This window comes from Mizuhopecten yessoensis, unplaced genomic scaffold, assembly GCF_002113885.1.
Source record: "Mizuhopecten yessoensis strain PY_sf001 unplaced genomic scaffold, ASM211388v2 scaffold7443, whole genome shotgun sequence".
Classification (NCBI taxonomy): Eukaryota; Metazoa; Mollusca; class Bivalvia; order Pectinida; family Pectinidae; genus Mizuhopecten; species Mizuhopecten yessoensis.
Window position 1 is genome coordinate 334798 of NW_018407050.1, and position 13832 is coordinate 348629.

A 13832-nucleotide genomic window follows, 5' to 3' on the forward strand; every position below is an offset into this window, starting at 1 on the left:
TTGATAAAAATAAACGGACTTTGAACTTATATCAGTAGGTCAATTTTGCAGGTTTTCGGCAACGTCGCTTAACCGGGAAGGTATTTACTTGCAGAGTTACATACTGAGCTATAAGTCACACCTGTATAGATAACTAAAACAGTCATGCGCATGGAGGGCTGGATCGATTTTATGTCATTCAATAATTTGGCCGGTTATATAATAAAGGCGTCACTTTTAGTATCAAGACATTTCGAAATAACAATTTATGGTTTGACATAGACGTTAAACATTGTCATTGTATGCCGACTGCCTGACATTGGAAACAAGGTGAGCGATGATGGTAACTTATGTTTTCCCATGATATTTTTAAACATATTCTCCAACACATTCATTCAGACAGGAACAGGCGAACCACTACTGATTAGTGAACCTGAGGGATCTACGTGGATTTCATTTTCCGAAGTCAAACAAACTGCTTTACTGTGAATTCAATTTTCTAAAGTCCATTATCCTCGAAAGTTTTATATCTCGTTACTAAAATGGCCACGCCCCAGTACAAAGGGCAGCTTCCTTCCCGTATCAAAGGTCAAACAACGTGTATGTACCACAAGGATAGAAAACTGGACATTTACTGTGAAGAATGCCAAGAGCTTGCTTGTATCAAATGCCTGTCAACTGTACATAAGAAACATCCTTTGTGTGACCTTAGTGAAATTACTCCAAAAAAGAATCAAGAGATTCAAAACTTCATCGACAAAACCGAGAATGCTGACCTCGTACAAATTGACCAGTACATCACTGATACTGATACACATTTAAAGGACAATGCCAGCAACTTTGAAAAACTTTCCCAACAGTTGAAGAAACAAACAATGAAAATTATACAAGATCTTTGCCAGCTTTCAGCACAGACTACGTGTCTCTATCAGCAAATGGAGGAGGATAACACCAAGCTACTACAAACCTACAAACACGATCTGGAAATGTACAGCATACAGCTTAAACAACAAGTACAAGAATGTAAGATAGCACTTCAGCGTGGCACTGACATACAAATCTACGACGCAGGATTTGAGATTCATTCTCCTGTCACTCTCCCTGTAAAACCTACCCTGGGTACGGCTAGCTTCACTTCAAACCAAAATCCTAAGGGTCACATTGAACAAGCCTTGGGAAAAGTGGACACTTCAAATAAAGGTCAGGGTCAAGTCTCTGTTTGCCCCGATCAGTCATTTTCTGGACATGGTCATTCCTCTACACAGAAGTCGTCAGAACGTAAAGTTAGGAGACCAAGTTCACAACAGAGCTCAGGAGAAAGAGAGGACGTGTCCAGTCCAGTATATACCCTGTTGTCTCAAACCAAAGTGTTGGAGGAGTGGCAGTCTCCATGTAATATTATTTCTGTATGTCCCACCACTAATGGTCAGGTGTGGACCACTTATAGTGACACCTTAACTCTTCTGAACAGGAAGGGGAAAGCAATACAGGAGGTTAAACACAATACTGGGATCACAGACATAAGTCTGTCACCTACAACCAACACACTGTAGATCTGTGACAAGGAAAACAACATCACAGAGCTCGTGTCAGGACGACTAGTATACAGATTCAGCACCAGGGAGGAACCACGGTGTATCTGTATCACAGCTAGTAACCATGTCATTGTGGGGATGGACAAACACATCTCAAAATTTATCACAAATGGTAAACTGGTACTTACTTCATCAGCTTCAAAGACTGGGAAGCCATTAGTGTGCACACCATACAGGATCTCAGAGTGTCCTGTCACTCACAATGTCGCAGTGGCTGAGTTGGGTATTGCAGAGGAGGAGGAGGAGGAGGAGGAGGAAGAAGAGGAAGAAGAAGAAGAGGAGGAGGAGGAGGAGGAGGAGGAGAAAGAAGATGAAGGAGATGATAATAATGATGATGAATGGAAATCACATGTTGTTGTCATGGACACAGATTTCAATGAACTATTTATATATGATGGTGAAGTCTCAAAATCAGAAAATGAACCGTTTAAATCTTTGGATGTTGTGTATGATAGTGTGGGTAACCTAGTCATAAGGGACTATTACAAAAAGCGTGTCCTACTCATCAGTGGGTGTGGTGAGTTCCTTAGGATCATACACACAGACGACTACTACATTACACAGGCTGTTCGTGTTGACAGGGAGGATGTCCTGTGGGCAGTATTTGGGTATAGGGAGTTCAAACTACTACAGTACAGCAGCATGTGACATCTAGACAGACTACAATGTATATATCTAGTTATACCATGATAACTAACACTGATAGAATGATAGAAAACGACAGGATTACGTAATAAACCTCATCAAAAGATAATGTCTTTTTTTACCCGAGAAGCGAAACCTCGGTACCCATTGATAATGTGTATATTACATTTGTTATAATGAAAATGTCTCAAAACTGTAATTCTTATAATGTAACTATCGCATAAGTCCTGCAAACACGAATAGTTTGACAATTGAGTTGTATTACAATGGAAAACCTTATTTACACTGAATAATCTTCCTTTTTTAAAGTCGTTTATTTTATTTTGTGTATATTGCAGCTGAAAGACGTTTGTAAAAATAGTGTTGTACTGCAAAATTGTGGTGTCATTATTGTGGCAATTATGGTGTTTAACAAATTTTGTAGCGTGGATATGTTTTGAAATGTCTGGCTCCTGTGATCTTAGTGATATTACAAAAGTAAACAATGCCTAGTCCCTGTGATCTTACCAAAAGTTGCAATATCTGGCCCCTGTGACTCTAAAAATGGTAGTTGTTATATTCTGCCTAACGTTCAGCATTAAGGGGAATGACAACCCGTTGTCAGCATAATGTGACCAGGTTAAATGCTGTGTTAGGTGTCTTTGGCATAGTGTTCCAGTGGGATAGCACTTTAAAGTCTGCATCAGATCCGCGCAGGCACGTAATACGAACATACCCTGTCTCCGGCACACATGCACGCATGCTCCCTTTCACAACACACATGGAGGCACGTCCTTAAATAACATTAGCTGTTAATAGGATGTTAAATAAAATAAAAGTAAACTTAACTGACCCCCGTGCTCTTAGTGATATTACCAAATGCCATAATGTCGGGCCCCTTTGGTCATAGTGATATTACCAAAAGTGATTCAGAATTACATTAGAGACACCAGACGTTTTTATTAGATTCTCAAATAGTTTTGTAAAATAATCTCCCTTACAACAATTGTGATGATTGAAATACGTATTGTCCAATCAAATTCAAAGTACAAATAATTTCTTATTTTGATACTTAAAGAAACTTATGTAAAAGTACCGTTTATATGATGTGTATATACTGTTATTTTTTGTAAAGAGAGGGCTTATATAGGCTATGCCTGTTGCCCAATTCCTTTTGTACATAAGATCAGTACAATAAAATATTCTGAAATAAAATAATGTCTGGTACCTGTGGTCATAGTGATAAAACCAAAAGTAATACTGTCTAGCCCCTGTGATCCTAGTGACATTACCAAAAGCATTAATGTCTGGCCCCTGTGATCTTAGTGATATTATCTAAAGTAATCATGTCTGGCCCCTGTGATTTTGTCAACATTGTTATGTATAATATCTTAAGGAGCGTGACGTGACAATTTTAAAACACACACAAGAGGCCCCTATGACTTTATTGTTCAGCAGGATATTGAAGGAATCATGGCAAACGATTCTCGATTTAAGTATAGTATGGCAAATGGAATCCTAGAGATACGGTCAGTCCCTTTGGGCAATCCTGGTACGATATGTGTATTCAAATATTCATGCTTGGCAATTGTTTTGTAATAGGGTGGGGATCTTAAATGTTTGCAAGTGATGAACCAGCGAGTAATTATCGACGGGGGAGCAGTCCCCAAGGCCGATCCTGGTAGCAGAGTTGTATTCATCCCTGCAATTGTTAAAATGGTTAAAGGATGGGGATATCAACTGTTTCAAAGTTATGACCCAGGAAATAAGTCCCTAGGCATATGACAATACCCGTGGGTCGACGCTTAAAGCATTAATATATTAGTCTCTATATGCTTAGCGATTGTATATACGGTAACGGGTTGGGAATCTCAACTGATTCCAAGTTGTGACCGAAATATTTTCAGTAGGGACAAAATCAGTTTATTCTCTCAGAGGTATTCTTGGCAATGATAATAAATCTATTTTTCAAAATTGAGCTTTTTATTGTTTTAAACTTAAGTCGTACTTCTTATACATTGTAGTGCATATTATAATTGTGCTGAATTTGTATATAATAATCTTCTTTAAAAATCATAATATAGATATTTCTTAGGAGATTATGATGTCAACTAAAATGTGATATGCACACATCTATGATTTAAAAAAATGTAGAGTTGACACTTTAAACTTTTGTTGATTTGTTATTCAACATGAAATTCAATATTTACTTTTTTATAGGTTTGTCAAACCAGTCATATTGTGGTAATAGGTTACCCGAACAATCTTCCGAGCCAGTAACCGATTAATCGGTCACTTCTTCGGTAAACAAATAATAAACAGCAACAAACACATTAAATAAACTATCTAAACGTATTTACTCCACAAACATACATGTATATATTAATTAGCAGGACAGTTTATTCGTGTATTTCAAGCTAAACGCAGGAAACAGCTGCATGTAACCTCAGTAAGTTTATTTCATGGACAACAAATGTCGGAATGCAGTAAGACGGGATTCAATTACAGTTGTCTGTACTCGACATCATATGCGGTTACATTGTTCTTCAGTACTAATATTAATACCCGGCCTCCTTTGTCCCGGCCAGGTATCAAATCGATCCCATGCCTTGTAACGGAGAAGATTTTAGAATTAATTGATAGCACATTGGTCCGCATCCATAAAAAGAGTTGTAATATGAACTTTTTATGTTGATACCCTATATAACTTAAAGTTAAACTCTGCCTAAGATGTCGTTAAATTATCAAGTTAATGTCGCAAGGGGAATCGAAATCTGAATTGACCGCCATGTTGGAAATTTCGTCTCTCTTCCGATATAGGTCAGACGTCTATATACATTGTATGGGTGTCATGACCCAATATGGAAATTGTAGTAAACATGACGGCATCAGTATTTATACTTATGCTGGTCATATAGAAAGGATAATTGAGATAACATCACGCGTGATCTTTCATAGTGTTTGTTTCTATTTTTTCCCCAAGACGGACTTGGCTAATTTCGTGAAAGCGTTTTTTTATTAGTAAGGATTTGTTTTTTCAACAATTATGCATTATTTTAATAACATTTTACTCATATGAGGCGTGAATTATATGCAATCTTACAGATTAGCACTTTTGATTTTGCTCCATTAGTTGGCATAGGACCGCTTCGTACCTCTGATGACGGAATTTATAAAAACTTTATACATTATCGCAGATAATTGTTTTTTAAAACAAAATTTGATCGACAAACGTTTTAAGACATGCATGCTCAGACAGTGTGTACTCTTCAGATCATATTCACATCTCGCATGTAAAAGCGCGTTCTATCTCTAAGATTGTTTATGGTGTTGCCGACATCTCTTTGTCAAAAGTTACAATAGAGTACAAAAACAACACTAACATGTTTTCCCTGAACCCTGAAAACAAAATCCGATTTTGGTCGCATCTATAGATAATTTGCAGATCTAAGACAGGGAAACATGGGGCTTCCGAAAGGGTTAAGAACATTTTCGACTACTCAGTTATTGATTTTGGTAACCGTTTCGTGGTCTTTCGACCGAGTTACCTGTTAACCGACTAGCCGATGACAACCCTACTCTTTTATAAAAACCACTCCACACCAAGAAACCACATGTACAGTAACCAAATGGTGTGTTCTTAACACAGATTTTTTTTTTTAATTTGATTTTTATTTTCATTTTAATGTGCAATATATACATCTTCATCAAATTAGCAATTATCATAATCATCATTCATCAAGCATTATCCATCATAAACAATAGCCTCATTACCATCACATTTCACAGACATGCACCATCCTCATCATCATTCTCATCACCTTCGTCATCACTTTTTTTTAATACAAAACAACATCTCATCATATTTCATACAATGCATCATCATCATTATCATCATCCTCTCATCATCATCATTATCATCATCATCATCATCTCATCATCATCATCTCATTATCATCATTATCATCATCATCTCATCATCATCATCATCAAAGCAATATCATTGTATCGTTATAATCATACAGAGAAAAAATACAAATCAACACTGGTCATTACCATAAATACTTGCATCATGTACATGTGATCATCATCCTCACTGTTATTATAAAGAAAACAAGATCACCTTCCACATGTCACATGACTCTCACATCCTGACATCATACACATAAAGTTGAGGAAGCATATGCAGTAACAAAAAAAATAAACAATAAATTATCTATTGTATACCTGCAGTGATAAATAAGATCAGATTTACATGAATGTATATTGCACTTTATTGGCTGGACAGACAAATAGCATGTAGAAAGAATTAAAGACGTTTAAAGAAAAGAAAAAGAAAGCGAGAAAAAGAAATAGAAACAAAGTGGAAGAACAGGTTGGGAGGTAGCTATATATAGACAAGACATAATATTTTCAGCTTTGCCAAGGGCTGGGAGAAGCCTACTTGATATATGAATAACAATAACACTGGTACTACTAATAATAATTTACAAGTAAAAAACAGCAAGAGTACTATATTTTATAAATCAATTAACTTTTTCCATTTACACAGATTTGATTAAATCTTACAAACCCTGTATGTCCTTAGGTAATTTCTGATGGTTTTTACTGCACAATTAAAAAAGCTTTCAGTAATCATAAGATATACCCTCACTAAAGAAAATACAGCAAATGACAATGGACAAACGTTAACAATGGACAATATGTTTATATAGTATTACCTTACAATACAGTAATACAGTTTTACATACCTTATAATTATACATAACCGTTCACAACCTTAGTTTTTAATTATGCGCCTTTGTATATATTATTTAAAAGGTTATATATATATATGTTTTCAAAAGAGATTATGATGTTAACTGAATAGTTATGTATACTAAACTATGATTAAATAGAGTATTTATGTCTTTAACTTTTATTGATTTTTATTCAGCACAACCTTTCTTATTTACCTACTCTATTATAAAGCCTAACCCTCACTAAGAGATCACGATTGTTGCAACCAAAGGGTTGTCTCTTTATATAGATTTGTATCTTACAAGAGGCCAAGGACCAGTAATACTCTGGGTATACTACTAGAATGCTTGAAACGGTCGTGTTCCAAATTTAGTTTAAACTTTCTTTTATTCAAGTATTTCAATTATATATATATAATACAAAACAGATGGTACAAAATAGGAAATAAAAACAAGTGTCTTAGACACTTATATAAATCGATCACTTTATGATAAACTGCAGAATATATTCAGGATGGACAGCATATTGTTAGCAGTTTAATAACATACAATTAACACAATCAATGCCAAGACTTCAAACAAGGAGAAGGAATGAATAAATGGTGAAGGGTTTTGGTCGTTAAAGGGTTTTACTTGTTGTTACATACGTACAAGTCGGCGTTAAGTACATACATGTTTATGAAACATAAAATCATAAGGAAAACCTGTTTGTTTGTAATATATAACATTGGCCAGCTAGGAAGATAACCTTATTTTCTTGTAATGACTGTGTCTCGTTCCCAAACATTAAGATATCTGTAAATACTGCCTTTTAATGTCGTCGTATCTGTTACATTCTAAAAGAAAGTGAGCAATGTTTTCAACTTGACCGCATAAACATAGAGGAGATTGACCAATGTTCTAATGACTGTTTAAGGAACTGCATTCCATTTGCAGACGAGCATGAAACATTTGACCCTTATGGGTCCAGGTGCTAGTATTTATGTTTTAAACTTTTGTTGATTTGGAATTCAACACGAAATTCAATATTTACTCTTTTATAAAGACCAAGAGACCACATGTAAAGTAGCCAAAGGGTGATCCTGTGATCCAATGGACAATCTGTTTAAATAGCACTACCATATCATACAGTGTTATACACTTTTATATATTTTTATATACGTTATACATTTATATGTGAAATATATCAAATACAAAATCTTTCATTTTCCACAACATATGACATTCATGAAACATGTCTGGAAATGTTTGTTTTAGCAAAACTGACATTACTGCAACTTTCAAAAACATAATGAGGACCAATGATATAAGTAAGATTAAATACTCTATGAAGTTACGGTATGACTTTTTTATTGAATTTAATATATTAAATGTGCCAACTAAATTAAATATTTTTTTCAATCCCCCCTCACCACCATTACATTTAAATAAAGTAGATTATAAAAAGTAAACAAATCTAACATTACCATATCCCGTTTATACAGACACTTATTTCGACCCCATAAAAAGGTTTGCCGTGACGTCATACTTCATTCATATGTATATGTCACTAAGCCACGCCTCAAAATTAAGGTGGACGCCATGGTACCGACCCCCTGACCCATGTATACTTCATATGGATATATAAAACACAAAACACATTTATTGGTATATCAAAGCAGAAATATATATTATTACGCATTACCCACTCGCCCTGGCAATTTTCAATAAAAGGTCAGTTAAATACCTAAAAAGGGCAGGTTATGCAAATCCTAGATTAATTTCGCAACATGTTTAAATGCTCCAGTATTGACACGTGTACTGCATATAGAACTGAAGAAGATATATTGACAAGTGATATAATTATTTAAAGGCATTCCATATGGATATTCTTAGCATAGTACATTAACGGACCTATGACCTTTGGAAACCGATATTTGTATACATTGTCCTTTCGTATAACTTTATTTTTTTTATAATATGAGCAATTGAATGTAGTGTCATTTTTTTATACTAATCGTCTATTTTTTTTACTTACAGTATATGAAAATGAAATATAATTTGAATTTTAAATCAATTTCCATGGTAACTTTATGGCAGTATGAACACTAAAAATCATCTACATTTAGTAAACACAGAATAATATGACGTAGATTATACATTACATAAAACTGATTGATATGTATCCTCAGATTAACATACGGTAGTTTAACTGTGATCAAGAAGCTAATATGTGAAAATGCAATAAAAACACGTTTATCATACCGTACCGTCTTTAAAATCTTTTGCGCTTTAAAATCGCAAATTGGTAAAATTGGACAAATTGTTTAAAGTGCACTGTAAACTAATCAAGTCGTTGCATTGGTCTATTTCAAGACCTACCACATATGAGATTGCAGTGTTTATAAAATAGGGAGAAGACGACTGGTAAAACCCGCCTACCTGTCGCAGAACACATCGCCGTCAAACTTACAATGTCTGAAGTGATAGTGTAACACCAGAAGTATCCAAATGTAAGACACCAAGATGTGCTACATGTCCTATGATTATCGAGTGTAATGATTTTATTTTCAAGAATGGTTTGAAGTTTACTGTGAAGGTAAATATGAATTTTAAATCAAAAAATGTAATTTATGCAATAGTTTGTTCTAAATGTGGTGATTTTTACATCGGTCAAACCGGTAATGAACTCAGAACACGTATGACTGTACATAGACAACAAACTAGAACTGATTCTTTACGAAATCTTCATGTTAACAAACATATTCATGAATGTGCTGGAGATAAATTTAATGTATTACCTTTGTATCAACTATTTTCATCAGACACTATTTTAAGAGAAACGAAAGAAGACCAACTAATAAAAATATTAAAACCGAGTCTCAACAGGCCACAATAAAATTTTACGCCAAATTGTCCACCAATCTTGTGTACTTCGTGACGTCACGTTACTATTGTAGTGTGATGACATGTAATTGTGACGTCACGACGTTGTTCTCTTTTGAATAAACCTGAAGAGCCCTGTGAAGGGTGAAAGCAGCTAGTTTTTTAGTCGGTCGTTAATTTTATTTTTTCTNCTAGCGGACGATCTGAAAAATGTATGTTTTTTTTCTATATAGAAATATATATATGGGGCAAAGAAGTAATTCCAACAGTGTTGTTATATATATATATATGTATATAATAAGAGCGTAGCTCTCAGACGCCGAAGGCGCCCGAGCGAAGTTCTTCAATGGTAACACATGCGTGCGTGAACAGAGTTGCTTCCCCTTGCTACACGTTGCCTTCAATTATTTCCGTCCGGCAGTAGACGTCAATTGGGGAAACCGGAAGTGTATTCTTGAAGCAAAGACAATTGTGTTTCAACCATTCATGAACATCTTCATAAAGTGAAAACAATCTTCATGTTTTACAACGTATTTATTTAGATAAAAACTAATATACATTCTGTGTGAAAAAGTCTACAAATAAAATGTGATACTAAAAGGCATGCAACTATCAGAGAGTATCATACTATGACGTCACAAGCACGTCACACTCCATCGGCCTTCAGCGGTGAATTCCGGAAGGATGAAAAATAACCGGAAAATCTTTGAACTGATGTCGGGTGCTTTATCTCTTTATTGGTGCTTCATGACTTTTTTTATTTCAGTTTTTTCTTCAGGCACAAAAAGTAAAAATGCGGATAAATTCTGAATGTTAATATGTCTACCAGGAGATCTCTTCAAAGAGAGCGGGATTAAACCGATAGGACAACGTTTACATTTATTTTTTTTATCATGTAAAATTTCATCAGCTTTTAGTTTGAATTTGTTGAGAATATGAACGAAATTATTAACATTTGTGAAAGTCTGGTTTTAGTCTTTACGTAATTTATTTATGCATTACTACTCATAAAAGAAACAATGGATAATGCATTTATGTCAAATCAACAATAATTTTCCAGACAACCAACCCGAGTTCAAAGCCCTTTTTTAGCAACGTATTACTGTTTCACAACGTGTGCCGATTTATAACTAATTACAGACAGAAACTGTTAAATTCTATATGGCATCATTACCTGTTAAACCTCAGTGACATTTACAAAATTTGAAATTCAATCCGGTGTTCCATGGTCGAACAGGAATTGAGACTACATATCGACATAACGACAATCTCAGTTACATCAAAGTATAACAATGTTTTTTTTTTGTTTTTTTTTTAAACTTACATCTCTATACATTTACTTAGACTAATCGTCAAACATGTAATAAGCTCTTTTTTCTATAGGAATGACCAATCAGGTTGTTTTTTCCAAACTGATCTCAATCATTCTATTTGTGCCCTTACGGAAGCACGCAGTGGATTTAATTCTTAATGTAGGAGGGAGCTGCAGTATCCGGAGAAAACCCGCGTGATCTGGAAGGTGAACGGGATTGAATGCGGCCATCTTGGTGAAGACGAGCACACTATCCACTGCGCCACCTGACCCATCATATACGTTACGCACAAGAACAAATATCTCCTTTAGCTTTGACTGGAAGAAAATGGCGTCATTGATGCAAAAATTATATAGTGAATACATTTTTATCAATCATCAATGATACAAAAAATCTACATACGGGAGACCGGGGCAAGTCCGGCCACCCCTTATATGTTTGTTTTTGAGCTAATATTTACAACTTTAAGGATCTTAACAGTTAATTTGGCTGCACATTCACACGAAAAAAAAGACGAGGAAACTCTAATGTAAAATTACTAAACAGGAGAAAATGACTTTGGAGAGGGTAGAAAGAAAATCATGATCTCGCTTCTATAGTTATGCGAACTTTCTGTAAACGGAATTGCTACTTTTTACGGTCAAACGTGTAACACACTGACAGCTTCAAATGATATACATAAAAGCTAATCACTCATTGCCATATTGCTGTACGATAAGAATTTATTGAAATATCAATTTGGGCCCGGTCAGGTTCGGGCAATGATACCGTGGCAAGTTCGGCCCATGTAACACATTACAAAGTCGTAAAATTGGCGGTAAAATATGACGTTGCATGCTTTATGACGTCATAATTAAGCTGATTCGAATAGGGGCCGAACTTACTCAAATGCCTGTCCGAACTTACCCCATGGCGGGGCTCGTTCGGCCATCCGATCTTCCGATAGAAAAAGTTAAATAATGTTCAAAAACGGACGTTCTGCCATACTATAAAAGAACGGACTTAAATAAAATGGCTCGAACTTGCCCCGGTCTCCCCTACTGTTATATCGGTCTTAATCTTATTAAAGCTTGTGTTTTATTGTTATTCCTCGATATTGTCGACTTTAAATTAAGTTTTTCGTATCTGAAATCTCATTCTGAAAGCCGTATGATGAATCAGTAAATATCCGAGACCAACAAAAGCTACGCTCTTTCAAGGCTTTGCCTTTTCATACTAAACTACATTTTGAATACAATTATTTTAGAAGAATGATTTTTTTCAAAAAGTGATTTCCCCAGATTTTGGACTTGTGAAAACCATCAAAAAACGCTAAAAAATGCAAAACAAACATGATTTTTTACCCACAATTTGGCCCACGCAAGTGCTATTCTTTTTCTTAAAACCTGTCTTAAATTAAATATCACCTATTCGGTAACAGAAATACTCAAGTTTTAGTATAGGTTGTTCAACTGGATTTTTACACAAAATTTTCACATCTGCTGATTACAAAAATAGACTACATGAAAAACTAGCTTCTGTTGTGGAGACACAGATTTGTAAATGGCCAAAAATGTAATCTCAAACCAAATTCACAAAAAAATACATGATACATGTAATATTACAGGGGTTATTCATTGTACAAATATAACACCCATGGCCACCGTACGCTACTGTACACTGCTAAGGAGGCAGTACCCAAATCGGATCACTTTTTGCAAAAATACTTATAAATAAATAAATGTGTCAACAAATCAGTTATAACAATGATGTAGTCTTAGAATCGATAGCCATACACCATTTTTTGTCTACAGATGATTAGTTTTTAAGTTCAAATAGCGCAAGAAAACGTAATTCAAGCTCAAATGTCAATGTTTTGATTACGTTTTTAAAAAATGGTGCGTGCGACGACTATGCATTCCGTTTTGGACTATAGGAATAAATTCACACTATAGAAATACTTTTTGACATATCAATTATAAATATAAAGGTCATCATAAAATGTTAATATGCTGACAAAACAATATTCATTTGAATTGTAAGATACTGCAAAATTCAAGACTTGATCCGATTTGGGACCTGACATTCGCAAAAACCGGAGACGCTGATTGGTGACTTCAGAGCGTTCTATAAATACCTCAAGTGAGCCCCGGTGCTAATTTCGTTTGTAAAACTCTCATCGATATTCCTCCTTTGATACAACCATAACTGAATATAATTCCTCCTGATATTTTTCAATGATTTAATAAAATAATCGTTCGGTAATCCGAACTGTCACCTTACCTGTATACAGAAGTAATAACATTTAAAAATACTTAGCAAACCTACCACAAAGTCCTTGCTGCTATCAGACCGTATATTTGATAAAAGTCAAAGGACTTTGAACTCATATCAGTAGGTCAATTTTGCAGGTTTTCGGCAACGACGCTAAACCGGGAAGTTATATTACCTGCAGAGTTACATACTGAGCTATAGGTCACACCTGTATAGATAACTAAAACCGGCATGCGCATGGAGGGCGATAGATAATAAAGCAGTCACTTTGGGCTGAATCTATAAGTATCAAGACATTTCGAAATAACAACTAACTTGTAATTTATGGTTTGACATAGACGTTAAACATTGTCATTGTATGCCGACTGCCTGACATTGGAAACAAGGTGAGAGATGATGGTAACTTATGTTTTCCCATGATATTTTTAAACATATCCTCCAACACATTCATTCAGACAGGAACA

The 13832-nt window shown here is 35.0% G+C and overlaps 1 protein-coding gene across 1 annotated transcript; it reads left to right on the plus strand.

Annotated features, from left to right (window-relative positions):
• Positions 1–521: 521 nt before the first annotated feature.
• On the plus strand, positions 522–2222 carry LOC110453538. Its single transcript, XM_021502515.1, has 2 exons — positions 522–1371; positions 1945–2222. The coding sequence occupies exons 1-2, from the start codon at positions 522–524 to the stop codon at positions 2220–2222; spliced, it is 1128 nt and encodes a 375-aa protein (XP_021358190.1).
• The last annotated feature ends 11610 nt before the right edge of the window (positions 2223–13832 follow it).

Coding starts and splice junctions, on each gene's coding strand:
- LOC110453538 (XM_021502515.1), top strand. CDS start 522: ATGGCCACGCCCCAGTACAAAGGGCAGCTTCCTTCCCGTATCAAAGGT. Junction 1,372..1,944: donor GGAGGAGTGGCAGTCTCCAT/GTAATATTATTT, acceptor TCATGGACACAG/ATTTCAATGAACTATTTATA.